Source organism: Misgurnus anguillicaudatus, chromosome 3 (genome assembly GCF_027580225.2).
Source record: "Misgurnus anguillicaudatus chromosome 3, ASM2758022v2, whole genome shotgun sequence".
In the NCBI taxonomy this organism is placed as follows: Eukaryota; Metazoa; Chordata; class Actinopteri; order Cypriniformes; family Cobitidae; genus Misgurnus; species Misgurnus anguillicaudatus.
The window spans coordinates 48,737,659-48,765,000 of record NC_073339.2 but is presented as its reverse complement, the minus strand read 5'-3'; the positions used below and the strand labels follow the sequence as shown (position 1 = coordinate 48,765,000).

General features: G+C 38.2%; 3 protein-coding genes across 4 annotated transcripts in view; all 3 read right to left on the bottom strand.

The window, feature by feature from the left end:
- Positions 1–1,253, bottom strand: part of gas6 (growth arrest-specific 6) — a 13,639-nt gene extending 12,386 nt beyond the window's left edge. The window contains exons 1-2 of the mRNA XM_073866314.1: positions 1,040–1,253; positions 731–891 (exon numbers count right to left, since the gene is read on the bottom strand). Of these exons, the coding sequence (XP_073722415.1) occupies positions 731–891; positions 1,040–1,100 (222 nt within the window). The 5' untranslated portion in view covers positions 1,101–1,253. The remainder of the gene's footprint in view (positions 1–730; positions 892–1,039) is intronic.
- Positions 1,254–3,349: 2,096 nt separating this feature from the next.
- pros1 (protein S) lies at positions 3,350–12,125 on the bottom strand. The gene is made up of 14 exons (XM_073866313.1): positions 11,842–12,125; positions 10,258–10,415; positions 10,158–10,182; positions 9,763–9,846; positions 9,558–9,680; positions 8,467–8,586; positions 7,578–7,699; positions 7,210–7,457; positions 6,724–6,910; positions 6,483–6,647; positions 6,154–6,322; positions 5,081–5,217; positions 4,772–5,000; positions 3,350–4,038 (listed from the first exon to the last, which is right to left on the bottom strand). Exons 1-14 carry the CDS (start codon positions 11,930–11,932, stop codon positions 3,860–3,862), a joined length of 2,037 nt encoding a protein of 678 aa, XP_073722414.1. The 5' UTR covers positions 11,933–12,125; the 3' UTR covers positions 3,350–3,859.
- A 324-nt stretch (positions 12,126–12,449) lies between these two features.
- The window catches only part of rasa3 (RAS p21 protein activator 3), a 33,675-nt gene continuing 18,782 nt past the window's right edge, over positions 12,450–27,342 (bottom strand). The window contains exons 5-24 of one of the 2 annotated variants that reach the window (XM_055206291.2): positions 25,762–25,838; positions 22,470–22,550; positions 21,675–21,747; positions 20,235–20,308; positions 20,013–20,117; positions 19,772–19,928; positions 19,535–19,683; positions 19,266–19,380; positions 18,760–18,834; positions 18,316–18,439; positions 17,984–18,090; positions 17,823–17,900; positions 17,656–17,733; positions 17,342–17,415; positions 15,992–16,110; positions 15,647–15,729; positions 15,190–15,398; positions 14,860–14,963; positions 14,559–14,742; positions 12,450–14,398 (exon numbers count right to left, since the gene is read on the bottom strand). In XM_055206291.2, the coding sequence (XP_055062266.2) occupies positions 14,323–14,398; positions 14,559–14,742; positions 14,860–14,963; positions 15,190–15,398; positions 15,647–15,729; positions 15,992–16,110; positions 17,342–17,415; positions 17,656–17,733; positions 17,823–17,900; positions 17,984–18,090; positions 18,316–18,439; positions 18,760–18,834; positions 19,266–19,380; positions 19,535–19,683; positions 19,772–19,928; positions 20,013–20,117; positions 20,235–20,308; positions 21,675–21,747; positions 22,470–22,550; positions 25,762–25,838 (2,142 nt within the window). In that variant the 3' untranslated portion in view covers positions 12,450–14,322. The remainder of the gene's footprint in view (positions 14,399–14,558; positions 14,743–14,859; positions 14,964–15,189; positions 15,399–15,646; positions 15,730–15,991; positions 16,111–17,341; positions 17,416–17,655; positions 17,734–17,822; positions 17,901–17,983; positions 18,091–18,315; positions 18,440–18,759; positions 18,835–19,265; positions 19,381–19,534; positions 19,684–19,771; positions 19,929–20,012; positions 20,118–20,234; positions 20,309–21,674; positions 21,748–22,469; positions 22,551–25,761; positions 25,839–27,342) is intronic. The other variant, XM_055206292.2, reaches the window with a different exon arrangement.

Below are 27,342 nucleotides of genomic sequence, written 5' to 3'. Positions count from 1 at the left end.
TCAGTCAATGGTGCTGGGAGAACCAATCAGAACTCTTAGATGCAGGCCTATTTGCATATGAACCACCCCTGAAGAGGAAAGCAATGTCTATGAGAGATTACAGAGACAATAACACAATTATTTAAAATAATACAGTAAACTATTAGCCATTAATGTGCACTTATTATTGGTGCATGTAAATATAAATTGATTCAGCTGTACTGCACATGACCTTTAAACACAAATGCTGAATCACAAATTATTTACATTTAATCCAGATGTAATGATATATTCACATCATATATACTAACTACAGTAATGTGACTACACTGGTGTATATACTATAGTAACCGCACTGCATACTATTATAGCATATATATTAGGCATATGTTACCATTAAAATAAATGTTTTAACTAATCACACAAACTTGAACTATAAACACACATCAAAACACTAAACAAAATATAACTAAATTTGAAACATTGATGAAATCAGATAATACAACTCGATTATCTGGCGATTAGTTTATTGCAAATGATTTAATATTCATATAAAGTTGTAAATGACTTAAAACTTAATAAACTCCTTTAACTTAAAGCGATAAACCCGCAAAATCAATGTGACACTGCGCTGCGGTAAATAATCGACTCGATTTAGCAGAAGAACAGTCAAGTGCACACTATCAACGGTACTACAGATCTCTGGGTATTTGGTGTGTAAGTTAGTATGCAGTAGTGATCTCCTCCTCACCGTCTCAGGGTCATTCTCAAACACCTCCCTCGCCTCCTCTTTCGAGCATCTTTCCTCCACACACTCCCGCTCCAGATGACCCTTTTTCGTCTCCTCAAACATGTGGTTAGCCCTCCGGTGTCTGCGGAGAAACTCGTTCGCCTTCTCCGGCGACAGAGACACTGAAAACAAGCGGAGAGGAGGCGCGTGAGAGGAGCTAATACTCGACTCAACTTCTGCCTGCACGAGACACTGCGGTTTCTTCGACCTGAATCGGTGTCTTTCGGTGACTTTCTAGTGCACTAGGTGGGTGTTTACTCGTGTACTTACACTGTGAGGATCCGCAGACCAGCAACAAAATCCAACAGCAGTTGCGCACGAGCTCTCTCATGATCAATCCTGCGTCAAACTTTCGCTTTCTGAGTCACAATCTTCCGCTCGAACCGACACAAACCGAACCAGGACCCGAACTCAAGCGTTCCTGCAGCGCACTCTACACACACTCTCTCTCTCTCCTGCACTCACTCACTCTCTCTCTCTCTCTCTCTCTCTCTCTGAACGCGAGCAGCAGATTCGACGCTTTCATTGGCGGAAAGTTGCAGCACGCGCAGCATCATAGCAGAACACGCGCACTCTGCTGCAGTTTAAACGATTTCTATTCTGTCATCGTTTACTGACCCACGCGGCTTTTAAACCCGTTAGATTTTTATTACCCCGATTAACTTACCCCATTAACACACATTAGAGGTCACATTACACTGACAGGATTAGTTAGCCAAACAATAAATAAACATCACCTCATTGAAAGTCAGTAAAGACTGCAGCTGTTAAATCACACCAGATTAACAGCTGCAATTATGTTATAATTGGGTCCCCAGTGCTTCTAGCAATCTAGAAAATGTGATAAAGGTCAACCCAGTAACTTAGTTTTGGTAAACCATTCTCTACAAGCATGTGAAAAAATAGCTCATGGAAATTTGTCTCCCCTTGTGATGTCAGAAAGGGATCTTATTATAATAATACCGCCCCCTTAATCTGCATTATCCAACCACGACACTGCCATTAAGTGCATAGATCAGCTCATTTGCATTTTAAAGGCGACACCCAAAAACTAATAATTTTTCCTCACCCCTACAGTGTCAAATTGAACATTGTATAATAAATGATCTGTGGGGTATTTTGAGCTAAAACAGCACATATGATTTCTTTTACATCTTAAAAAAGTTTTGTGAAATGTCCCCTTTAAAAAGAGCAACATTATTGTTCTTATAGCAGTAATAGTACATGTGAGGTTAACTTTTCCCTGCAGCTGTTTCCTCGTGTTTACCCCCCCCCCTCTCTCTCTTGTTTTTCTGACCCAATGTTTTCATTTTCTCCCTCTCTTAATCTAATTGAGGTCACTTGTGTCCGTCTGTAAAACACTGGATCACAAACATCACATTCCTGAATCTCTACCACAGACACTGACCTGTAAAACTAACCAGACCCAAATAAAGATAATAATTTATAAATAACACTTCTGATCAAAACTGAAAAAGATTTAGATTATCCAGACCTGGAATTTTCACTTAAAGGTGCCAAAGAATGCACTGTAGGTTTGTGGCTTTATGTGCAAAAATGATCCAGAGTCAGTTTTTCATGTCCATTTACAACCCTAGGATTTGTCTTTATAATGAAATGGTCTATTATTACCTTATTTGAAAGGGTCATGAATAATAATGTTGAGCTCTGCTCTGATTGGCTGTTTCTCCTTCAGTAGCTCTGTGTGTATGTAAACAGATCTTATGTTTGAGTCTGTATCAGATTTTGAGGAATAATCAATTTTTTGGAGATTGTTAATGGACGTTTCTGAGTGGTAAGATGTGTTTTTTTCAGTATGAACCTGCAAAACGTAACTGTAACGTCAATAGTAGAACTTCAGCCTAAACGCTAGCATAAAGCATTAACTAGCATATAGCATAAACTCAGCAGTCACAACTTGTTTTTATCATTGTAACAACATTGTACTTAATTTAAAGGTGGAGTCCACGATGTTTGAAAGCCAATGTTGATATTTGAAATCACCTAAACAAACACGCCCCTACCCCAATAAAATCTGGACCTTCTGTTAATAGACCCGCCCCACACATATGCAACCCGGCAAGGATGTCGGTTAGTAGACACGCTCCTTACTGCTGATTGGCTATAAGTGTGTTTTGGTAGTTGGCCTGTCTCCTTTTCCAAAGCGTTTTTCAAACATCGTGGACTCCGCCTTTAATGTTGGGGTCGTACATCTTGATTGTAATGTCACAGTCGGTGTTATGTTGAGATTGGTCTGTTTTCCAGCAGTCGGTCTTTTGCATGCACGAGGTTTACATTAAGAAGGAGGAAACAATTGTTTTTGGGGCTCATGATACGTCATTAACATGTACAGAACTCTTTTTATTCATCTACGACTACATAAATACAGTTTTACATTGTACGCCTCATCTAAATGTCTCTTTTATTCTCAGGATGATTCACGGTTCAGGGCTCTGGATGAAGTCAACAAATACAACATGCTGTATTTTACTCTATTTTATTAACAATTAATGCTGCACTAATTAAATCACCTAAAAACATTCACAGTAAAATGATCAAACAAAAACCAAAAAAACACAGTGAGCAGTGATCATTTACTAAAGTTTAAGAACAAATAAACTGACAAGACACAACTGAGACAACACAACATAACACTGGAGTCCTGTTTCAGATTTCAGCTCTGCCTCATATCACGACTTTATCTTTAAATAGTGGAAGCACATCTTAAAACCTCATAAGCTTTATTCAATATAGCTCTGTCAGTTTTCACAGGTTAGTTAAAGAGCTTAACTAGTGCTTTACCAAGTCAATGTATTAAAAACATCAATTTAAAAGAGAAGCAACAATAAAACAGACACCAAACAAACACAAGAAAGTCTGCCTGAATCCCACTTCATTCATTGTACAGAACACTAGTTAGGGTGCTCATTCAGAACACTAGATAGGGAGATCATACAGAACACTAGTAAGGGTGCTAGAAGTAACACAACTATTATATGATTGACAGGAATTTAAATCAGATTCAAGCAATGGTGAAATAAAGTCAATGATTAGTGAATGTAACAGATCAGCTGTGATGTCATTTCCTGTTTAGTGTGGCTGTGGTTGGACAGATGGAGGTTCAGGAGAGGATACAGGAGGACAGGAATGAGATTTGATGCTGTTATCTTTACTGACAGCTTCATCAAAATCCAGTTTGAGTCCATTGACACTGATCTCCAGACAGCCGTGATAATACGCTGAGATGGGAGTGTTAGACAAAGGAAGATCTGCATAGAGACACACAGACAGACAGACATGAATAACACACATCTCTTTATGTCTTACATTGTCATGACTCCACAGCAGATATAGTTGAGCTCCAGTAACTCCTGACAGATTTATTTGGTGTTTCTTCCTGCAACACTTTACTGATCAATAATGGAGCCAAGCTGAACTTTTCTGCATAAACATAACTTCAATCCAATTTAAAAGAACAGCTCGTCCTCGTGTTTGAACAAAATCTAATTCAGACTCACACAAAAGTCTCATGTCCTCTTAGGAAATAATGGAGCTCACTTCTGCATAAAAAACATTTCTTTTTGTCTTGGTTGATTTTATTTGAAAGGTTTTGGTTACCAGTTTTAGGATTGCATAAAGTGATACGTATATAACTACACATTTGATCCTGTAATAATAAAGTACAGTTGTCATGTCAGACTCATGAAAGATTCATTAAATGAAAATAAACAGATCAGTGAAGTTTGAAGGGACTAATCAATCACCAGTTTCACCTAAACCACGATGAAAAAACTAATCCACTGCTTCAGTTTAGAACAAGATATCTCTTTACGTACACCAGTGACAGATTTATTAATCTAATGTCCCTGATAAAACCATTTCACTAAACTAAACGGAACTGAGTGTTGGACAGAAAGGGAATATGAACCGATTCAGATCAAATCTGCACTGAATCAGAGGAATAAGATGATTATAATCCGATGAGTAAATCAAGTCATTTACCTGGAAGTCCTCCTATATAAGTGTGAACGTGGCTCTGAAGAGTGTTGTTGAGTTTAGATAAGGTCAGATTCAGAGTCTCAGAGTCAGTGTAGGACACTGTGGAGGAGTTTGCTGTGAGCTGAATCTGATCTGGTGAGACTTTCATTTCTATAAGCAGCCGGTCTGGATAACACAACATGAGAGACTGAAGAACAGCAACAGAGACGCCGTCCAGAAACACCTGCAGATCCTGAGATGACAAACACAAGAGTCTCACATCAGACTTCACTTCATCATCAATCATCTGTGTTACTGTGTAGTAGAGTTTACCGCATCCTCTGGTCCTCGTGTTACCACGGCAACAGATAGAGGGACAGTGTCATCGCTAACCAGGGCAAATAATACACCGGTACTGCTGGAAGGCCGAATAGTCATCGTGACGTCCACTAACCAGCTGCCTGATCGGCCTACACGGATATACAAAACATCAACATTACAGCTGTACAATTTAAACTCATACTGTATGTAGACATATGAGCTGATGACTTCAAATTCTTATCAACAGTGACATATACAGAATATAATATGGTATTATCATTTAACTCTTTCCCTGCCATTGAGTTATCTCATCAATTAAGAGAAAATGCTTCCCTGCCAATGACGAGTTTTTACGTCAATTTATATTTCTGCTATTATCCACCAGGTGTCACTATTACCCAACTTATAAAACACTGAAGATAGGATGAAAGTTTTTTTTTTTTTATTAAAAGCAAAGGGTCCGTTCTTTCATTTGATATATTGTATGTTTATATATTTAAAGAAGAAAATTTTCTGGAAGGCATTAAACTTTTGTGAAAACAATAAAAAAATGCTGTCGCAGATGGGCAACTTTTTTAAACACAATTCAGGTAACATGTAGTAAACTTAACATTACATAAAACCAGAAGTTCATCTGCTCAATAGGTTTGCTTAAACAGATGATTTAGACATTTTACTGTTTAAACAAGAAAGATTTTTTACTGAAAACTTTCGACCCTGGACAACACAACCAGTCATAATTTACACGGGTATATTTGTAGCAAAAGACAACAATACATTGTATTTGTCAAAATTAACGTATTTTTATGCCAAAAATCATTATGATATTAAGTAAAGATCATGATCCATGAATTTCCTAACGTAAAAATTTATAAATATTGTTGTTAGTGAATGCAGTTGCTAAGGACTTCATTTGAATAACTTTAAAGGCAATTTTCTCAATTATTAGATTTTGTCAATGGAAAGCTGATTTATTCAGACTGGTTTTGTGGTCCAGATTCATTAATCTTCTGATAGACATTAGGAGGGTTTTGAGAGGATTAGTTTAAATCATGTGAAGTTAATAAACAGATGAGTAAACTCACTGTAGTCGATGTTGAATTGAGCGAAACCTCCACCTGTGAAGAATGAACCTTTCTCCACATAAACGTAACAATGTTTGCTCTCTTTGTCCTGAATCACCTCCTTTACTCCAGACGCACCCTGATTCATCAGATTCCAACCTCGAATACAACCGTCCAACCTCGGATTGATCTGAATCACCACACACACAGTCACCAAAATAAACATCACACAAACATATTACAGTCGTCATTTATGAGTTTTTACATTATATTTAGGAAGAAAATGTGTCTTATTTCTTCAACAATCATGTGCAATATTATTCAAGTGTTTGTTAAGAGCGGTGATTTACGGGTTTGATGAGATTCTGGTTGGGATTGGGCAGTCCAGCGATGTAAAATTTAGCATCCAGTTTATTATTGAGAGGCGTAAAGAGACGTTCAGGACTGTTGATACTCATGATGGCTTCTTTACTGATCTTTACACTGATGCTACCTGACAGCTCCTCTACTGAGATCTACAACAAACACAAACATTTAAAAAATATCAAAACAATTCTTTAATCAGAAACAACTCTCAGATATACAACTCACCACGTGCCATTGACCGTCATTTATGGCTTTCCCTCCGCTCGTCACTTTATACGAGTAATTATTTTTAAACTGGACCTCGATGCGGCCGCCCCGTAAACCCAACATAAACCACGAGTCCGCTCGAGATTCGGCGTACAGTATCACACCTTCTGGATCAAAGGTACGGAAATCAAATTCAGCTGCAAACCTGCCGCCACATACAGAGAGATTATGATTGTATTATATACACACGAAACAGATTTCATTTGATTCTTTCAAATAAATTGATCTGACATCAGCAGCAAACTCTCAAAATGAATGCAGCAGTTTGGGATGTTGTTGCTTAGCAACCGTACACATCTGCTGTCAGATTGAAAGTTATTCATACTGCACAGGTTATATCTACAGATACACTAGTGGTTTATCTCTAACAGATAAACAGAAGTTAACTCATCAATATTCTTAAAAAAGATTGAGATTTGATGGCAATAAAGTGAGTTTGTATACCTGGTGTCCGAGTGCAGAAGGAAGCGCAGATAGAGGACAGATAAACCGGAGAACTGTTCTCCCAGATAAAGCATCTCCTCATGTTTATAATCATACAGATCCAAACACTGTGGGATCTTCTCACAAACACGCCCGTCCTCTGATAACCTCAAACGGCTCCGTCCGTCACAGTAACACCGGAAACTCCCCACTGTATTTAAACATTCACCATCACACACGTCCTGCTCACATTCATTTACATCGACACACACACACACACACACACACATGATTGTTATATTGAAGAATCATTCAGAAACATCTCTTAAAGTAAAGAGTAAAGCCCGTGAGCTGTCAGCAGCAGTGTGTTATGTTGTCTCACCGACACATTGTTGTGATGTTGTGTTATATTTGTATCCTGTTGGGCAGCGACACTCAAACGTTCCTGGCGTGTTGATGCATTTGGCCGGTTCAGCACATTTACTGGGATACATGACACATTCATTAATGTCTGTAATAAAACACACATCATTAAACATCACTGTGTGTATTTACAGATCATTTCATTATCTCTTGACCTCCACTGAATCCACTGAAGTCTATCAATCCTGATTAAGATCAAAGAAAAGTGCTTGATAAATATGATAGTGTAAGTTAAAGGAGACTAAGGAGTCTTTTTTAGTAAAATAAATCTTTGGTATCCCCAGAGTACATATGTGAAGTTTTATCTCAAATTACCCCACAGATCATTTATTATAAGATGTTAAAATTGCCACTTTGTAAGTGTGAGCAAAAATGTGCAGTTTTTGTGTGTGTCCTTTAAAATGCAAATGAGCTGATCTTTGCACTAAATCTCAGTGCTGTGGTTGGATAGTGCAGATTAAGGGGCGGGGTTATTATAATAAGATGCCCTTCTGACATCACAAAGGGAGCCAAATTTCAATGACCTATATTTTCACATGCTCGTAGAGAATGGTTTTCCAAAACTAAGTTACTGGGTTGATCTTTTGCACATTTTCTGGGTTGATAGAAGCACTGGGGAAAACATCGCTGTTAATCTGAAGGAGATGTAAATGTTTAGCTCTGCACAAGTTTCTTGACTTCTGTGGTTTCAGTATTACACAGGACCACACAGCTGAACAGGAATCATGTTTCCCTTTTACAGGAAAATCCAAGAATTCCTGGAACAGCTGTTGGATCTCAAACTCAACCTGGATCTGAACCAAACACTTGAGCACAAGACTGAAGACTGAGATCTGATATTAATAAAGAGCTCACCGAAGCAGTGAATGTCATCGTGTGTATAGAAACCTCGCTCACAACTGCACTTAAAACTGCCTGGAAGATTGTGACACGTTTGACTGCAACTCACATTTGGCTCTTCACATTCATTTATATCTGTAAACAAACACAGAGAAGAAATCCTATCAATACACATATTGTCCTTTATTACTCTGATGTTTAATAATCATAACCAACAAACATACATTACTGAAGATTCAAATCAACATAATCTGAGTCATAAACTCAAAACGGTTCAAAGTCATTCAAGAGATAGAAATTCTGTCATACAACTGTATGAATTATTTTTTTTCTGATGAACACAAATGAAGATATTTTGATAAATGATGATAAGCGCACAACTGATTGTAACCATTGACTGCCATAGTAGGAAAAACAAATATGATGGAACCCAACTGTCTGCTTATCATCATTTATGACAATACTTCAATAATATTTGTTTTCCTACTATGCAAGTCAATGGCCACAATCAGCTGTTTGCTGATGATCGAATTTACATTTTTGGGTGAAGTAACCCTTTAAGAGTCAAATGACATGAAAATAGGCTTTATGCCCAGCTGCACTACCTCCCGAACTCCAGCCAGCTCCGTGTTTCCTGTCTGCCATTATTGGACAAACTGATTAATCCAGGTGTGTCTGATTATTGTTGTTGTGACTACTGAGGTCAGGCACACTTGGATTAATCAGTTTGTCCAATAATGGCAGACAGGAAACACGGAGCTGGCTGAAGTTCAGGAAGTAGTGCAGCTGGGCACAAAGCCTATGTGTAACATTATAATCTGTGTTTCATTATAAAAGAAAGATTTGAAACTAAGTTAATAAAGTTATGATGACTTTTGGCCTGTTAGTGTCACGATTGATCAAACACTGCAGAAAACACCAAAATAACATCAAACATTTGCCAAATTTCACAACATTTGACTTCTATGTGCTGCCACAAACTCAGAATAATAAAAACACACGAGATACAGAAAACATGGCATATACCAGAGACACACAACACAACACAACACAAAGTACCCTGTGTGTGAAGTGTGTTTCTGTAGATGTGTGGATTTAACCTTCACCTTCCTCACACTGCTGACCCGTCCAACCCGGTTTACACACACAGGTGTAAGAACCGTGACCGTCCACACAGCGCTCAGAACCCTCCGCTTTACACGGCAGAGGTAGACACTGATTACTGATCTCTAAAAACAACACACAAAACATTACAAACATATACACAAGCAGCTACACAATATCAACACTGCTCAATGAAAAAGAGTTCACCTCGCACGCACGTCCGGAGGTTCTGAGGGATTCCCGGCACTGAGTTTGGATTAGTGATGCCCACCCGGTGAGACCCCAAACAAACTACAACACACACGCACGCGCGCACACACACAGTGTTATGATCTTATTTATTTCATTCAGCTTGAAGTCAAGAGTTGTGCAACAACATAATTTGTGCAATGTGTGTAAAAGAGAGAAATCAGTATGAGATCATTGACAGTTGAATGTGTTGTTTGTGAATAAATGGCATTGAGCCCAAAACAGTTTCACAATCAGATTATAACCTGACGGCCACTGAAACACAAACCCAGAGGTCATCTGACGCAATCTCACATTACCGACCAAACTCTTTTTACCGTAAGTTTGTGTGTTTTTTCACAAATATGACTTACCGATGTACCTGGGATAGAAATATTCCTAGAAAAGAAATAAAGACTGATTATAATGCGATCATTGATCAGTGAGGGAATATTGATGTGGATGAGAACTCACAGTTTCTGGATTGTTCTCAAAGATTTCTCGAGCTTCTTCTTTATTGCACAGCTCCTCGATACACTCGCGCTCTAAATTACCTTTCCTGTGCTCTTCAAACATTGTGTTTGCTCGTCTGTGTCTCATAAGAAACTCATGAGCTCGATTCTGTGAAAGAACTAAACACACACTTTTACTATAGTACACTTATTCATCTGGCACATGAGAAGTTACGTTTATTGTGTCTTATAAAACATCTTCAACACGCTGACACGCTCTGATGGTGAATTTGGGTTTTTCGTTTTACTTTATTTGACAACATTAACATGTACAAACAATGTGGCATCAAAGTTCAAAGTTCAATACACCTCTTTACATTGTAAGCAACAGGTGCATACAGCAAATACAAAAAAGAAGAAAAAAAAACAAGCAAAGAAAACTTTTTGATAGCTTTTGATTTAGGTCATATTCCTGAATGATGGAGACAATATTAGTAGCATTTTTGTTTTGCATCATAGCGTTGGTAGAGGAAACAAATTTATTATGAAATGCATGTTTTGTGTATGATTATTTATTATCAATATTATTGTTCTTAATCAGTCTATATGTCATGTACTGTGAGGTATTTTCTGGTCAAGACAGTCATAAATATTTATCAACATTGACACAATGATCAAATAAATGTTCTGTGGTTTCTGTCACATCTACTTACAATTCGTAATCTTTTTGGACAAATTCACTGGATGAATATACACCATTTAATATTGTAAAACTTATTTATTTAACTTTCCTAGCAGGTATATGACCGACCTTCAATGTTAAAATGTGGTTGAAATAAAGTCAGTTCTTGTTTCAAAGTCAATGCTAAAAAGGTTGTAAAAGGGTAATGAAATGCTCAAAAATCAACGTTGAAATTTGGTTAAAATAATGTCAGCTGTTTGTTCACTGTTGATTCAATTTGCAAAATTAAAAGGTAATTCAACGTTGATTCAACCTTGTCCTTGACGTTAATTCAACGGTGAATTAACGTTGAAACGGCTGCTGGGTTGAGGGAAATTTTAGATACTTTGTACATAACTTAAAGGCAATTTCTTTTTATTTTGTTAAATTGAGTTTCTCTACACTACAAGAGCATAATAAATGTTGTCAAATATAGTTCTTGTGGTTTTGTTAAAGTTTTATTTCGCGCACCGCTGTTCTTGTGATGACGTCACGCGATGTAACTGTCGTAAACACGATACAGCAGCGCGCGCTTTCTCTTATTTCTGTGTTATATTGTAAACAATGCGATTTTCTTACATGTGTGAACGTCAGTCTATTTTTAACCCTTTAAGATCGTACGTTTAAACATTATGTCTTAAATATTTCGTATCATTCTGTACAGTAATGTAAAGTTTCTTTCAAAACACCGCGATAACATCAATAAATCACAATGAAAGTGATATAAGCAGAGTTTTACTGTGATACCTTAATATCACTTTGATTTTGATGTTTAAAGTTTGTAGATTGCTTGTCAAGTTACAGTAACTCAGTTCAGCACGATGTTTATGATGATGTTGTTGTTATATAATATGAGTTTATAAGGTTCGGTTGAGTTTTACTCACATGACTGCGAGTCGCTGAGTTTAGCGGTGAGCAGCAGCAGGAGGAGGCCGAGCAGAGAGCCGCTAATCGCCGCGTCGCGTCCACACATCATCCCGCTGTTTGAGTCACGGAATCCGGACACTTTCTGTTAAAGATTCCCCGCGTGGAGAAACTTCAGATTCCCGCTGAATGTGAGTCGTGTGATCGGAACAAAAGAGTTGAATCGATCATGAGCTGTGAACACTTCACCAAACACAGCTCATTATCGGTTAACTATGGGCTAACTAGTAGCCCTCTGTTCACTACTGTAAAGGGTTAGATAACTGAAAGATAACAATGACACAAACAGGTGAGATGAGATAATAATGATATTTAATCTCACATTTTCCCATTGCGTTGATAATAATAAACAAAGCCAATATGATGTGTTTTATAATAGCTGAAGAAATATGAGATCTCTTTATTTATTATCTCATAATACTTAATGAAAATCAAACTGAGATTATTGCTGAAATCTCAGAAGTCTCTCCTGAAAGAAAGTTTACAGTCATTTCAGAAATCTACTCAGATCAGATGATCAAAAGTCAGAGATCTTAATATCAACCTAAAATATTCTTCCAACAAAAAACTCATCTGAACTTTGTTTTATTGCTACGATTTAAAAGAAACATCTGAGACAAATGAACATTTACATAAGAAAGCCATAACAATGATCATCTGAACAGTCAATATGACCAAATAACATTAAACAACTCAATATTTTTAATGACTTTCTGAATCTCTTTTTTAACACAATGGAAAATAAGTCAAACACAGATATTATTAGTTTGCTATTGCCTTCATTTGGATCCACAGATCAAACCTTTAGTTCTGTACACATCATCATCATCATCATCATCACACATTTACATTGAATAGTTTCTTAATCTAAGATTTAACAAAAAAAGATCATTATTGCATTATTCATTTATACTGTGCGTCTGGAGTTTTAAAACCACAAAAGCATCATTCTGTGATATAAAAATAAATAGGTTTTCATTTTGGGAAGAAAATATGGACCGTACTAAAATGAAGACCACATCAATAAAACATGCATCACATGACTGTATGTTAACATATATGTACATCAGAAATGTGTATGGACACAAAAGCTGGAAACACTCCCGAAACACATTAAAAAAAGTGTTGTTTTTGGCCGTTCACACGTTCTAAATGTGATTTCAATCGGATTTGGACTGACAGTGTGAACAAATCTATCTGGGTTATATTTCACTCAAATATAAATATGAAACTATAAATAAATCATTTCTATTTTGCATAAAGAAAATAAAGCCTGGACTGCATAATGACCGACGTTCAGACATTTTCATTCTGAAAGGGTTTTCTGTCATTCTATTTATATTTGCCATTCTCATTTTTGTAAAACAAAAAATATTGCATAAAAATACTGTATTACTATAAAAAGTCATCTAATACCATGATTAAATCAAAATCAATAAAAAGAAGTACGGCACTATCAGTTTTGATTTACTGGGAATTGAACCCACAACCCTGTTGTTGCAAGCACACTGCTTTACCAGATGAGCTAACACTTTAACAATGTATTACTGTTTATGCATTACAGTCATAAACCGCTTTATTGCATAACAATACTGAACATTTTGGGTAAATTTGTTTCATTATTATGAAAATCTAGTCAAGAACTGTCTTTAAAAAAACGTTTTCTATATCCAAACTATACTTTTCTTTTTTGATTTTGAGCTGAACTCATCTTGACAGGTCATCAAATATTTATCATTGATGAACACACACGCAGAGATAAAGGAGAACCTACAACACACAACAAACACAGAGACGTAACCGATCATCTGCTTATACAAAGGTAGTTAGGTTGGGTTTTCAACAGGTTACATAACTATAACCTAACCCATGATTTGATTAAAGAAAGCTGAAGCAATGAGAAACTAATAAACTCTTAGTGTCACACCACATACTCCAATACACAAAACTACATTTCCCATAATGCAGCATTTCTTTATCTGGCGTGATGATTGGCTGACATGTAACATCAGTGGGAGGGGCTTGAAAAGGGACAAAACAATACTGAAGTGTCTGAACGAAGTATTAATCTCATTATATGAGTTATAAACATTGATTACAGTAAATATCTGAGATTCAATCTCAAGTCTCCATCAGATTTTCCATCTGACAGCAAAGCATTCTGGGAGCTGATGTTTAGTCCTGAAGACTTACAGTAAAACTGAGTACTCAGTTCATAAAAACATCCAGAGCTTTTCTTCTGGTCTTCTTCTGTTAAAAATACATCTTAAAATGTTAAAACGTGCCGTGAGGCGTCCACAGGATCATGTGACGTATAAAGTGCCTCTGTCACGGAGAAAGCTGCTGTGATATAAAACTGCAGCGATTTCTCTCGCTGTCAATCAATCACAGCTGTCAGAAGTGTCCTGTATCTGTGATGTCACTGTGAAGATCACTGACGGCTCAGATGGAGTATGTGGTGCTTTCTGAATGTTGACGTACGTAACACTGGAAACTCTGATCACCGATTGGATGCTCCCTGAAAACACAAACACAATATACGTGTTACACTGTGCTTCATTTACACAACATTTACAAAAAAAAATGATTTCAGTTTCAGTTTAAACCTGTGTTTATTCTCTACAATGCTTTGCCCAATAAAAACTGTTTTGAAAAAGTTGGTTTAGTGTGATACTCACTGGCTGCCATACTTGGTCTTTCTAAACTTGTCTCGTTTATATTGCATGTGCTGCTGCTCCAGCGTCTGAACGGCTGAAATGACGAGTCTCAGAGTTTTGTACGTCTCCTGCGGGTCATCGATCACAAACGTGGAGTATTCCTCCTGCTCGGGCCCATCGTACACTGATTTACTGCCACACGCCTCTGAGAAAGAGAGAAACAAAATGACTGGATTCCTCATCTACATTATTTAACAGTAGTTTTAGTAAAGGTAAATTAATCTGATTAGGTTTGCGTTTATGTTAAGTCATCATCGCTCACCCTGCATCTTCACTAGTTTAGACATATACGTGTTAAAGAGTGAATAAATCCTCTCAGTCTCTCGATCTCCATCCACATCCAGCTGAATGTTTGCAGGAAGACCACTGCAAAAATCACAACAACAAACTTAACATTCATTCAACCCAAATTTACTTCTGATAAGATTTTTAAATCATCTTGGTGTTTGTGCTCTTCAAATCATGAACATGAGCCTGAATTAAATCACTGTGTTAGAGATGTTGAGTCTGATATATCTATCGATCTATTTCCTATTTAACACCAAAGTTATTGAGTAGACGTGAGGACACGACTGCGTTAAAGGCGTCTCACCCCGTGCAGGGCGTACAGCCGGGCGCTGCGTCTGCAGACATCTTGCAGCAGAGCCAATGGCCGTTGAGGTAAGCAGACGGATGATAGGTGCTCAGACGCTTGCGGTTACACTGACTGACTTTAGTCAAGATATCGATCCAGTCACGGGCCTCCACACAGTTATTGGCCTGGATGTAGAGCGCCCTCTCTGGCTGGATGACCTGAAACATCTGGTGAAAAACAAACAAAATATAAAGAAATAGATCTGCTTTAGATAGAGGAGCACAAGTGCTCTTAATGTTGACAGTAAGATTATTATGAATCAAGCTCTGTGATACTAGTGTTACATCACTGCCTGCATGTCATCAATATATAGTCCCAGAAGGAAAAGGTGTTTTTTATCATCCTAAAGATGACTAGATAATGAAACCTAACAGCTCTGACGTCAGACTCATTGTTAGATGTTTGTATTTCTTACATTTTTCATTTTAAAGGACTCTTCCTCCAGTCTCTCTACAGCCAGAATGTTTTCTATAGGAATACTGCAGAGAGCGCCATCTCCTGGACAAAACACAACAACACAACAATATCAGCTTCATATACACAGACAGTGTGTGTTTCTTCTGTTCACATATATCAGTGTCACCCCATGTGTCTTTCTAAAGCTATAGCATTATATCTGTATGTGTGACAGATCTCAATATAAACGTGACAGATATGATCTGATAATAAGAGACAGACAGACAGACAGACAGACAGACAGACAGACAGACAGACAGACAGACAGACAGAGAGACACCTGTAATGAGAGTGAAGGACAAACCTCTTGAATTACCTTTGGCTTTATGGTAGGTGAACTCGTGGTTAGTGAGACGAAACCATCTCTTCTTGAAGTTCTTCAGACCGAAGCGGTTTCGCCCCTGAGCGCGTTTGATCATGAATCTAGAAAGATGGAGGACAGTAAAGGTTAAAGAGGACAAAAAACCTTTAAAGAGCTTTAAACCAGTTAAAGTCTAACTTAAATTCCCTCCGGTCTGATTCACACACTGAAAATAACTCACTTAATATTATTAATCCAATCATTCTGACATCATCATATAACCAACAACCTGCAAGAACCGAGTAGATAAAGTAGATATCGCTGGGAGGAGCTTACGCCAAACAAATGAGTGGGGCTTACCTCTCCTATCATTTACACAATGATAACGTAGTTAAAGTCAAGCTCTCAAACTTTAAAACCTCACTGTGGTTTAGGGTATAATATATGTTTCTGTAAGTCCTGACAGTCCTGAAATCATTCTACATGTATGAGTAATGATCGCAACAAACTTCCTCATTACGGCCACAATGCAAATGACATTAATTAAACCAATCAAAATCATTTGGAGATTTGTGCAGCCCACTTGAGGCTAAAGTCCCACCCACTTGAGACTGACTCGCCCATTTGCAGCTGGCACCGACCCCTCAGGTTGTCAGGTTGCTTGAGTTTATCACTCCTCAACTTGACCCATCTTTGTTTTTACTATCGTTAGCGAAGGATCTGATGGGAGGGGTTTTGGCAGACCAATCACAGCGTTTACGGTCCACGTAGAATGGACGCATTGTTACAATTTTGCAGAGGTGCACATCAGGCTAAACACAACTATAAATCACACTTAACACTGAAGGGGAAAAGACTACACTACACACTACACTACACTACACTACACTACACTACACTACACTACACTACACTACACTACACACTAAACACACTACACTACACTACACACTACACTACACTACACACTACACTACACTACACTACACTACACACTACACTACACTACACTACACTACACACTACACTACACTACACTACATTACACTACATTACATTCATTATTGGATGTCTTTATTCTGTGTGCTTCCTAATTTGTATATGAATAGATCATAAACACTGGGATGCTATAAACATGATAAGAAGGCTCATCTTTAGGGTCAAAGGTCACAAAGGCATCTGATGCAGATGTCTCTTACCTGCCAGAGGCTTTCACATCAAATCTCTTTATACCCAGTTTAACACACCTGTGTCCAGCAGAGGAACACAAACACATACACACATGCTCATATGTCCTCACACACACGCACGTACACACACACACACACACACACAAACACACGTGTAACTGACCCCTCTTTCAGCATGATGGGCGTCTCAATGCTCTTCTGATCCCAGCGACCCGATGATGATATCAGATCCAAAAACTGAAACACAGACCAAAATCGTATTAATGTCTGATTATATCTGTGTTAAATGACATATTTAATCATCTGATGTCAGTGTGATTTTAGTGAAGTCAGTACATCTGTGTCTTTATTAATCTCTGTTGTTATCTGGGTCACATTACATGCAGTGACATTTTGTTATCTTATGTAAAGACATCCTCACGTATTCATAAATGAAAGTGTACAATTAGAAAGTAAAAATCTGCACAATTCACTTACATTTTTTACAGCATCTGCATACTTTTGTTCATTGAAATAATCGTAGAAGGCAGCCATGTAAGACTCTTTAAAATTTGCCTGCATCAGATACAGAGAAACATGTTTGTCATCATTACGTGGCACAGAGGAGCATTATTGATTGTCTATATAGAGAAATCCAGACGCACAGATTTAGACTTGGCGAGACTTCCCAGAGTCTGGATGGTTTTGGATATGAGAGTGAGGGTTCGTGATGTGCACGGATCCTTGATAAAGGAAGAATATTTTAATTTAATTTCTGCCACATGAACACAGACATTAACAAGACTTCACATGATGTGATACACACCGGGTGATGCGGTCGCAGGTGGAAAAGATTTGGCGACAAGATTGCAGGTGCAAAGAACCGGAGGAAGATAAAACTGCTGACAGCTGTGTACCGCACGTCTGGATCAACTGCAACACAACAAAAAACATCTTCATCAATCTCTGAATAATGTCAAATAACACTCGCTGCAGTGCTCATCTGTGACCTGAAGGTGGCGATATGCACTGGCTTAGTAATAAACCCACGACTACAGGATGATTTTTAATGCTAATGTCTTTCTGATTATATTATAATAATGTCCAGATTTCTCTGATGAATCTGTGCTAATGAAATGATGGTGTGTAAGCCGTTACCCTGAAAACGTGTTGCTGCAGATTCTCGTAGAGAGAAGAAGATATCGCACATGACCGTCGGGCAGCTGACGCCTGAGCTGGTGATGACGTTAAAGATGCGGTCCACGTAATGCCGTAAGTTTTCCTGTGGACAGAAATTGATACGGTTTCACTTACAGATGAACACGATATACTCCAGCGTCTCATAACAAAGATTCATGGATGTGTAGATCATCTCTACAAGTCTAAACCTAAAGTTGCTTTACAACACAAATGTGAATTAGCTTTTAATCTCATAATTTCAGCTAATGAAGCAATATATTGTGTTGTACGTTTATTGATATTTTGACATTTAACTGCATTATAAGCTTTTTTCCTCAGTATGGTATTTAAATAAAATAATAAATGTGTTTTATTTGATCTTGAACTACACAAAACACACACACACACACGAGTGTAACGCACCCTGTTTGTATCCAGATTCTCAGACTCTTTCAGCTTGACAGGATCAATCTCACATGGTTTGTGGTCAGTACAAATCTACAGAGACATGAAACAGTAGACGTTAACAGGATTTTTACATAGCCTATTATTAACTTACCACTATTGTTTAGTGTTACCAGTCAAGAGCTTTACCCATGAGTCTCTATGATATATTCTGTCTCTAACATCTCTCTGACCATCCACTTCAATCTAAGTGTAATATTTTAACAGTTTCATCATTCATTAGATGCAAAGTCAAGTATCATCACACATCTTTTTTCAACACGTGAACTAAACATCATTCATTCATGTGTTCATGAGGAATAGCTCAATAGATAAAGCATTGCATTGCATTATCAGCTCAAAGGCATTGAGGTTTGATCCCAACCCTGCAAAAAATGACTTTCTTATTCTTACTTAGTATTTTTGTCTTAAAATAAGATGTTCTTGATGAGTATGTGAGAAATGTGAATGTGTAAGAGACTAACCTCATCAATCACAGGCTTTAGGGTGACCTGCAGGTAATGCATCCCAGCCAGTTTCATGGTCTCATCGATGCATTTAGATGTGAGGGAGTTTCCTCTGAAGATGGTGTTTGGATCCCTAACACGAGGAGCAGAAAAAACTTTAAATGCACATCAGAAACATCTGCACAGTCTGTTCAAACATTCAGCCAAAGAGTTTTTCTTCCACAGACCAACAACATGATTGATCATTTATTCCTTTATATGTGAGAGAGATTTTTATAGTGACTCACTGTGTGCGGTTGATCTCTGCATGTGCAATGGCACTGAGGAAAGGCACAATTTTTCCGTAGTGCAGGAAGAGTCGGACCAGAGGGACGGCCGCTTCCTGTTTCTCTCGGCACACCTCGCCCAAAATGTGCGCAGCAGACGCAGAGACGGGCTGTGATGCAAACACACACGCGCTCATGTTTACACAGTGATAATTATATGAAAACCATCATCACAAACACACACACACACACACACACCTCGACGTGTGCAGAATGCAGCAGCAGGTCTCTGAGAGGATTATAATGTTCGGTAGGAAACACGTGATCCTCTGTGTAAATGATGTTGAGTCTTAGTGAGCCCAGCTCATCAGCTTTAATTGACTTGTTACCGTTATCTCTGGGCTGAAGGAAGTACCTGAGAGTAGAAGAACAGTCATGAGCTCTTACATCACAACATCATTAATTACAGAGACAGACTGTGAGGTCATGAGGGTCGTACCATGCGTCGTGAACGCCCGACTGTCCCAGTACCTTCAGTGGTACTCGTACCTCTCCCAGAAACTCATCTCCAAATTTCAGGTTGCTGGCGGTCCACAGATCCACCCTGAGATGAAAGAGAACATCAATCATATACTGTACATCTGCTTTATATACACAATGATGTTTCAGAAGTGAATGGATATTATTTTAAAGATGTTTGTTAATGCAAATTCAGACTCACTTGAGTGCAAGTTTATCCACATCATCTTCTTCAACATCAAACTGGCGTTTGGTGTAGCTGAGCGGTTTGGTCACCTGTCAGATGAAACAGAAAGAGACTCTTTAAACATTTCTAACACGTGCATCTAAATCTTTAACATTAACATCTACTTAAATAAATCATCTCCTAAAAGAATAAATGAAATCACTTGACTCACTGATTAAGGATGAAATGATTGTTAAAAACACTTTTATCAATGTCCAGAGAAACACACACAACCATACAGAAATATTTTAGGTAAAGGGTTGACCTGACGGATCTCTTCTGTTAGTTTGTTTATAAATGATGATTAAAGTTCAACGAGTTAAAGGAGAGGCGGAGCTGCAAGTTGATTTCTTAAAGAATAAACCATTAAAAATAAAATAACTAACTACAGCTTGATGTGATATATAAAGTCACTGAGTTAATATCTGAACTATAAAGAGATCAGAGCAATGATATGATGATTACTGATCTGATCATACTGAAATATCCGTGACTATCTGTGAAATATCTAAAGAGATTTGCACTTTGATTCTTTCAAACATTTCATATTAAAATAACACGTCATATGAGGCATGAAAGGCACTCTGGTGATGATGATGATGAAGATGAACATAATTGAAGAAGATTATGTCTAGCAGTACATTCACACAGAGGGCGTGTCTAAAGCGTGGCCAACAGCCAATCACAGTCCCCGCAACACATGCTCCTTTTTTCTCCGGTCATAATTGGCTGGCTCTGCACTAGGTCATTTGCATAAGACGATGTGATTGGCTGACATCTGCATTCGCACTTGAAAAGTTAAGAAATGTTTAACTTCTGCTGCAACCAATGCCAGTGACGTGATACCGACAGATTCACAACGCATGACGTCACCCATTCAAAGTAAATGAGAAGCGTTAACACAGACGCCCCGTGTGAATGTACCGTAACAATCAATCAAACTCTTGTCTCCTGATGTCCTCTGTGACGTGTTAATGTCTGTGTGTGTGTGTGTGTGTGTGTGTGTGTGAGAGAGAAAACACATCAAGGATTGTAAAGTGATATAAGAAACAGAAATACAACATACAACAGACTTCTCTTTAAACATCAGCACAAGCACTGCAGAGGATTCTGGGAAATAAACAGATCACTGAGCTGAAACCTGCGCAATGGCATTTACAAACGCACATATACATTATAGTGAATATCTGTTGTGTTTTCAGTAGATGTCAGGTGTTTTGAAAGTTAGAGCGTGTGCACATTTTAAAGTGAGAAACCACAAGCCGTCAGTATTACGACACTCAAAACACCTTAAACTCCAAATAAGAACAATTCACAGTTTCATATTAGACTGAAGAGATTTACTGTTAATCTATCATATGAAACACAAACCTTTCTAGTCAATGTGAACGTGTGCCATCTTTCTAAAGTTCATACCTCAAAGAAGAAGATCTCATCAAACTGAGGATTGTTGTTTTTACGTTTGACTTTAGTCTTCTTGGCATCTGACCTGTGATGGATGACAGATGAACACAGTTTAACTAACCCATCATAGAAGGTTTAACAGCCTCTTTCAAGCTATCATAAATTAACCAGATTGCGCTCCTTTGGCCCTCTTTTGTGAAGTATTTCACTTTTAGTAAAAATCATAAATAATAATTTAGTCACAAATAAAATGACCCACATGATGATCACTCATGTTCAGACACCTTTAGTAATTTAGTGCACTATCAAGATATCTTTAATCCAACGTGTGTGCTTACTTATTATTATTGTTTAACAAGAATGATGTGAAGAGAGCATCCTCCACTCTTGTTTATATCTCCAAATTATACCCATCAATCCTGTTTTTATTATCATTACCTTTCATATAAATATACAATATATACCCAGAACAGGATGAGAATAAATGATACTTTAAATATAATGAAAAATGTGCTCCTTGAATACTTTGAGCACCTGCTCGTCCTGATTAAATCTGATGATCTGAGACAGGATGAGCGTAACATTGTCACACAGTTTCTATAAATGTGCAGTGACATCTTCTAGAAACCAACAGTCCACATGTGTTTCCATGGCAATGCATTTAGCCAATAGCAGAAGAGTAACAGTGTTCTTCATGACTTCATCTCAATGACCCAGAGCATCGTGGGAATCGTGCCACTGCAAACACTTAACTGGCATTTGTAAATTGGATTAGCAGGGACGTTTCTCGGTGAGATCTGACGTTACCTGGAAGGGCCGAGTAATGACACGGCTGCATACGGGTCACATTGACCGTTCACTATCGGCAGATCCTGACACTCCAAAACCCTGTGAAGGAAAAGAGCAACATTAAGATCCACAACAATGTATGAGGTAAAAGAGACAAAGAGACCAGATTAATGATGTTCACCTGAATAAGATTGCCCAGAAGGAAGGATTGAATCATCTTATTCTGAAAAACTATACCAACATCCTGCAACCTACAACTAACAGTGGTGAGTTTGGCATGAAAATGCATCACACACATTACTTACGAAAAAAACCTAATATGGCCAGCAAACACGTCACAAACCACTTCAAAACACTATCTTATAAATGATGTCATTTCTGGCCAATCAGAGTTTAGCTCATGTTGTGTCCTGACATCAGCAGAAAACACACTGGTTCACACCATCATGTAAGATGAGTTATACTGTATGTTGGTCATTTAATGAATGAAGTGAGTTTAGAGCAGATCATCATGTCTCAGCCGAGCTCTTCCGATGCGTTAAGCCGGTTTATATAATCCCGCATGGCCCAGTCATTCAACCATCTATAAATACAGCAGCAGTGACGTACCACGCAGGTCTATACCTGAATAAAAACAATCACATGATGTTTGATATGACACACAAACCAAATGCAAGTGTCAAATAAAGTTTTCAAAACTCAACACCTCAGTGTCATTAAGATCATACGTGCACAGGTTTGAACCACTTCAATGTCTTATTAAACTGACAACATTATTTTATGCCTACATGTCTGGTGAAATATTTCTATGGATACTGATAATAGATTTAATAACTGTCAGTGTTATTTAAAATGAAAATGATAATAAATCAAAACTAAAAGACTTTGGAGATATAAAGGATGCAATATTACTCTATAAGTACCCAAGATCCATGCTGTAGTTCAATCCAACTCAAGTGTGAAGGGGGTCGGAACAACTCTGAGGTATCGTACACTGGAAGTGCACATTAAATAGTGCGAGCTTTGTCAGATAGTGTCTACTTCAAAATGCAAAATATACGTTAGCAGCCAATGTTAATCGCTAACGATTTGGGACAAATATGATGTCATTTAATGGTAAACTATGTGAGTGGCGCAACAGGGATTTTAACAGCCGTGGCCGGTGTGCATACATTAATAGAAAATAATGTGTTTCTGTTTTTAGAATTATGGCGCGACTCTTCTCGTCCGATGTGTGACCCCCTTAGTAAAGATCGACGTGCAACCTTCCGATCTCTCTGATGAAGACAATACAGAAGTGACTTAAACTGCAATTCATCGACTAGCAGATAAATGCTCCAAAAGTGATTAATCCCCATAGACCTCCATGTTAAAATGTCCAACTTTACAGCAGAAAATAATATGTTTACAGCTTGGTACAAAAAGTGTTTTTGATCTGTCTAGCTAATTTTGCCCTTCATGTCAACTGTAAGGAGGGAGAATTTTTTGTAACTCATCTGTTTAAATGATATTAATTTTTAAAGTTCTGCATAATTAAGGGTGTGGCCACTTGAGTGATGGGTGAACTGCCAATGCTGTTACTAGAGTCGAGCCAGGTGGGCGTGGTTTCAGCATCCAGGCACCTCAGCTTCACCCACGTCCCACCTCTTTACCCATTTTCGGTTTTCCGCGAGTGATGCACGGTGACGCACGGCCAAGATGGCAACAGCAGGCACGGACAACTTTAAGCTTCAAAAATGCTCTTCACAAACCTATGGGTGACGTCACAGACACTACGTCCATCTTTTTTGCAGTCTATGGTCAAGACCCAGACCAGAGATTGAGTGTCGAATCTACATCCAGCTTTATCTGGGCTTAGTCTTGACCTTAAATAGGACTCGACTACAACACTGCCCAAGATTAACATGAGATTGACAGAAACTGTGTGTGTGTGTTATGTGACCTTTAAGCATTCAGATTTACAAAAATATGATCAAAGTGTAATGTTTAAAATATACTTTAGAGAAAGCTGAAGTGAATCATCAGTCCTGCAGTGAATCAATCAGTTCAGATGTAGAGAGCAGCATTGTGTCTTAAAATGAACGCATAAATCTCTTGAGAAAGAACCGCTGTGACTCTAAACTCATTACACAGAGTGTTTTAGTACAGACGTAAGATCACTGACGCAGAAGAAACACACGCAGAGCTTATATGAGCGCGCACACACACACACACACATATGTACACCTAATCTTCATTTATCAAACTGACAGTCCAGCACATACATTCATTCAAAGACATGCACATGCGTTCACAGCAAATTCAGGATTCTGTCGGAGCCGATGGTGGAGTGGACAATGCTCCGAGATATGGGGCAGACGCAAGAGCTCCGAGATATGGGGCAGACGCAAGACGTGGGAATATGGAATAATGTTAGTAAGGTGAGTTTTGTGTGACGCTGACCAGTCAATGTAGATTAAATGACTTGACTGTGTATGTGGACTACATCCAGGTCACATGTTAGAGGCTGTTTACACCTGCTATTAAGATGCGTTTTCGTCGATGGGATCACAAGTGGACAACGCTAAAGACAGGTGTGAAACGTTTTGAGCTCGTCCACTTTCAACCACATTCAGAGGTAGTCGAAAACACTTTCAACCGGATTGCTTTTGTGGTGTAAACCTTGTGTTCAAGCAGCCACAAAAGACTGCCTACTCTTTAATAAGTTGCGTGAGCTTATTCTGTGCATTCTGTGTTGTGTTATTCTACTTTATTTATAAATCTTTACATTTACATGTAAGTTTTGATGCAACTCATTAACTCTGTCTCACACACACACACAAAGCAGGTGTCACTTTCCATATTTATTGTTGGTTTGGGCATTGAGTCTCTTTAAAAAAAGCCTCTGGTGCTAAAGAAAACACATTAACACATGTGCAGTCACACGCACACAACAAATCACATACACACACACACACACACAACAACACCAATAATTAACAGAGAACCTGCTGGGATTGTGTGCTTCTCTGACATCACTGATCACATGACTCTGATTACCACGCCCACAAACACAAAACAGTGTTTACTGTATGCACAAAACACACAGGTCTCGTCACACTGCATGAAATACTGTATCCCACAATGCAATCTGCTTAACTGGACCTTCTGTCCCCCATGTGAAAAATGTCTCTGGCTGTGACTGAAGTTCTGCCTGACACACAAATATCGAGGCAATTGTGCGAAACTGATGATAAGATCCAAGAGCAGCCATTCGTGAGTTCCCATTGGCTGAGAGCAGGCTGTGTAAACTTGTAATTGGCTGTCTCACCGTGTTGCCAGCTTGTGGCAGACGACTCCACTGTCGGTGATGACCTCACTGAGACGCAGCTCCAGGTGAACTTTTCCCTGCGGAAGAAAGAACAGTGTTACCATGGTGACGCCCAGCATCTGAAGACAGAGAGAGAGAGAGAGATAGAGAGAGAGAGAGAGAGAGAGAGAGAGAATTGAATTGCAATTAAGAGAGAGATAGGATGAAATAAGAGAAAAGTAAAATGTGAGAAACAAGTGAAAAAAGATGAGATGTCGATGATGAATCAAAGACACACAGGCTGCGTCTTAATCCGCCTACTTCCATACTATACAGTAGATGAAAAGCAGTAGGCAAGGCAAGTAGTACGTCCGAAATTCATAATATTTATCCGTTATGACCTACTACTTCCGGCAAGATCCCAAAGTGGTCATTCGATGGACCCTTTACTATCCCGTGAGCTCCCAGGAGTGGAGTTATCCGACGAAGAAGAAGACGAAGGGGTGCAGTTTTATTAAAAAAAATTCCAAAAGCTGTAACGCGGCTCTATTCAAATGCAAATAAATATATTAAACAGCTGTTCCTTGTGGTTAAATTGCACTAGTTTAACATCATTCCAGTTAACGACTACTTGTTGTTATGACGACGAATGTCCAAATTCATTCATACTATCCATATTCATACTATATAGAACATACTGTTTTTACAATCCTTCATCTAATTCAGTACCTACTGTCACAGTATGAGATTTCAGATGCAGCCACAATCTTTTCTCTTGGACTGAAAATAGATTGAATGGATTTCACATCTCTCCTTTAGAGAAGATGATCTCAAAGTATGCTCAGATTTTTTTTTAAATGTGCGCAATCGAAAGTCAGCAATCTCAATATGAAACTGATGTCAGTGTTGTTATTTCACAGTAATTTTACATCAACTATTGACCCACTTGTCTGTTTTGATTGGACAAACTAAGTTTCGTACACACTGCATATTAATTCGGTTGTCACTTCACCTTTTAATTCTTAATCCTGTTCTGTACACACACAGTTCAGTAATTTACGGGACTCACAACCGCATTCTACGACCGAATTAACTCCCACAAAATGCAGGTATTGACAACCGCATTTACAGAAACTCTGCATAGTGTGTAAGTTACATAACCGAACTAAACAACTAGTAGTTAATAAAGTGTTTAAACGTGCATCATGGACATGACAGATGACAGGTCTCTCTTCTGAAAATATAAATGCATAGAAGGGGAAAAAGTCTTCTGTATGCACGTTTCAGAAAATGACTGAGACACGAGCATTTGCTGACTAGTGTTACCAGATATTGCACTAAAAAAACAGCGAACAAGAAAAATCCAATAATAAACCAAAAATAATCCAAATCCTTTACCTCAAAGATCTAAATACTGGGACCTGCAAACTTTATTAACACCAAAATCTTGATCGCTTCATGAGCCAAAAGCCTTAACAGTTATGCGCCAAAACGATATATGTACATACAAAAAAGACGAGGACCTGGCAACACTGCAGCAGCCTCAAAAATGTGTACGATGCACAACGCCAAGACAGAGGTTTATTGCAAAACATAACGCTG

Excerpts from the sequence above, each read along its gene's own strand:
- pros1 (XM_073866313.1), bottom strand. The coding sequence starts at position 11,932 with ATGATGTGTGGACGCGACGCGGCGATTAGCGGCTCTCTGCTCGGCCTC. Across the intron at positions 6,648-6,723 it reads ATGACGGTCAATGGCACGTG|ATCTCAGTAGAGGAGCTGTC; the intron begins GTGAGTTGTATA and ends TGTTTGTTGTAG. Across the intron at positions 4,039-4,771 it reads TTATATAGGAGGACTTCCAG|ATCTTCCTTTGTCTAACACT; the intron begins GTAAATGACTTG and ends GTCTCTATGCAG.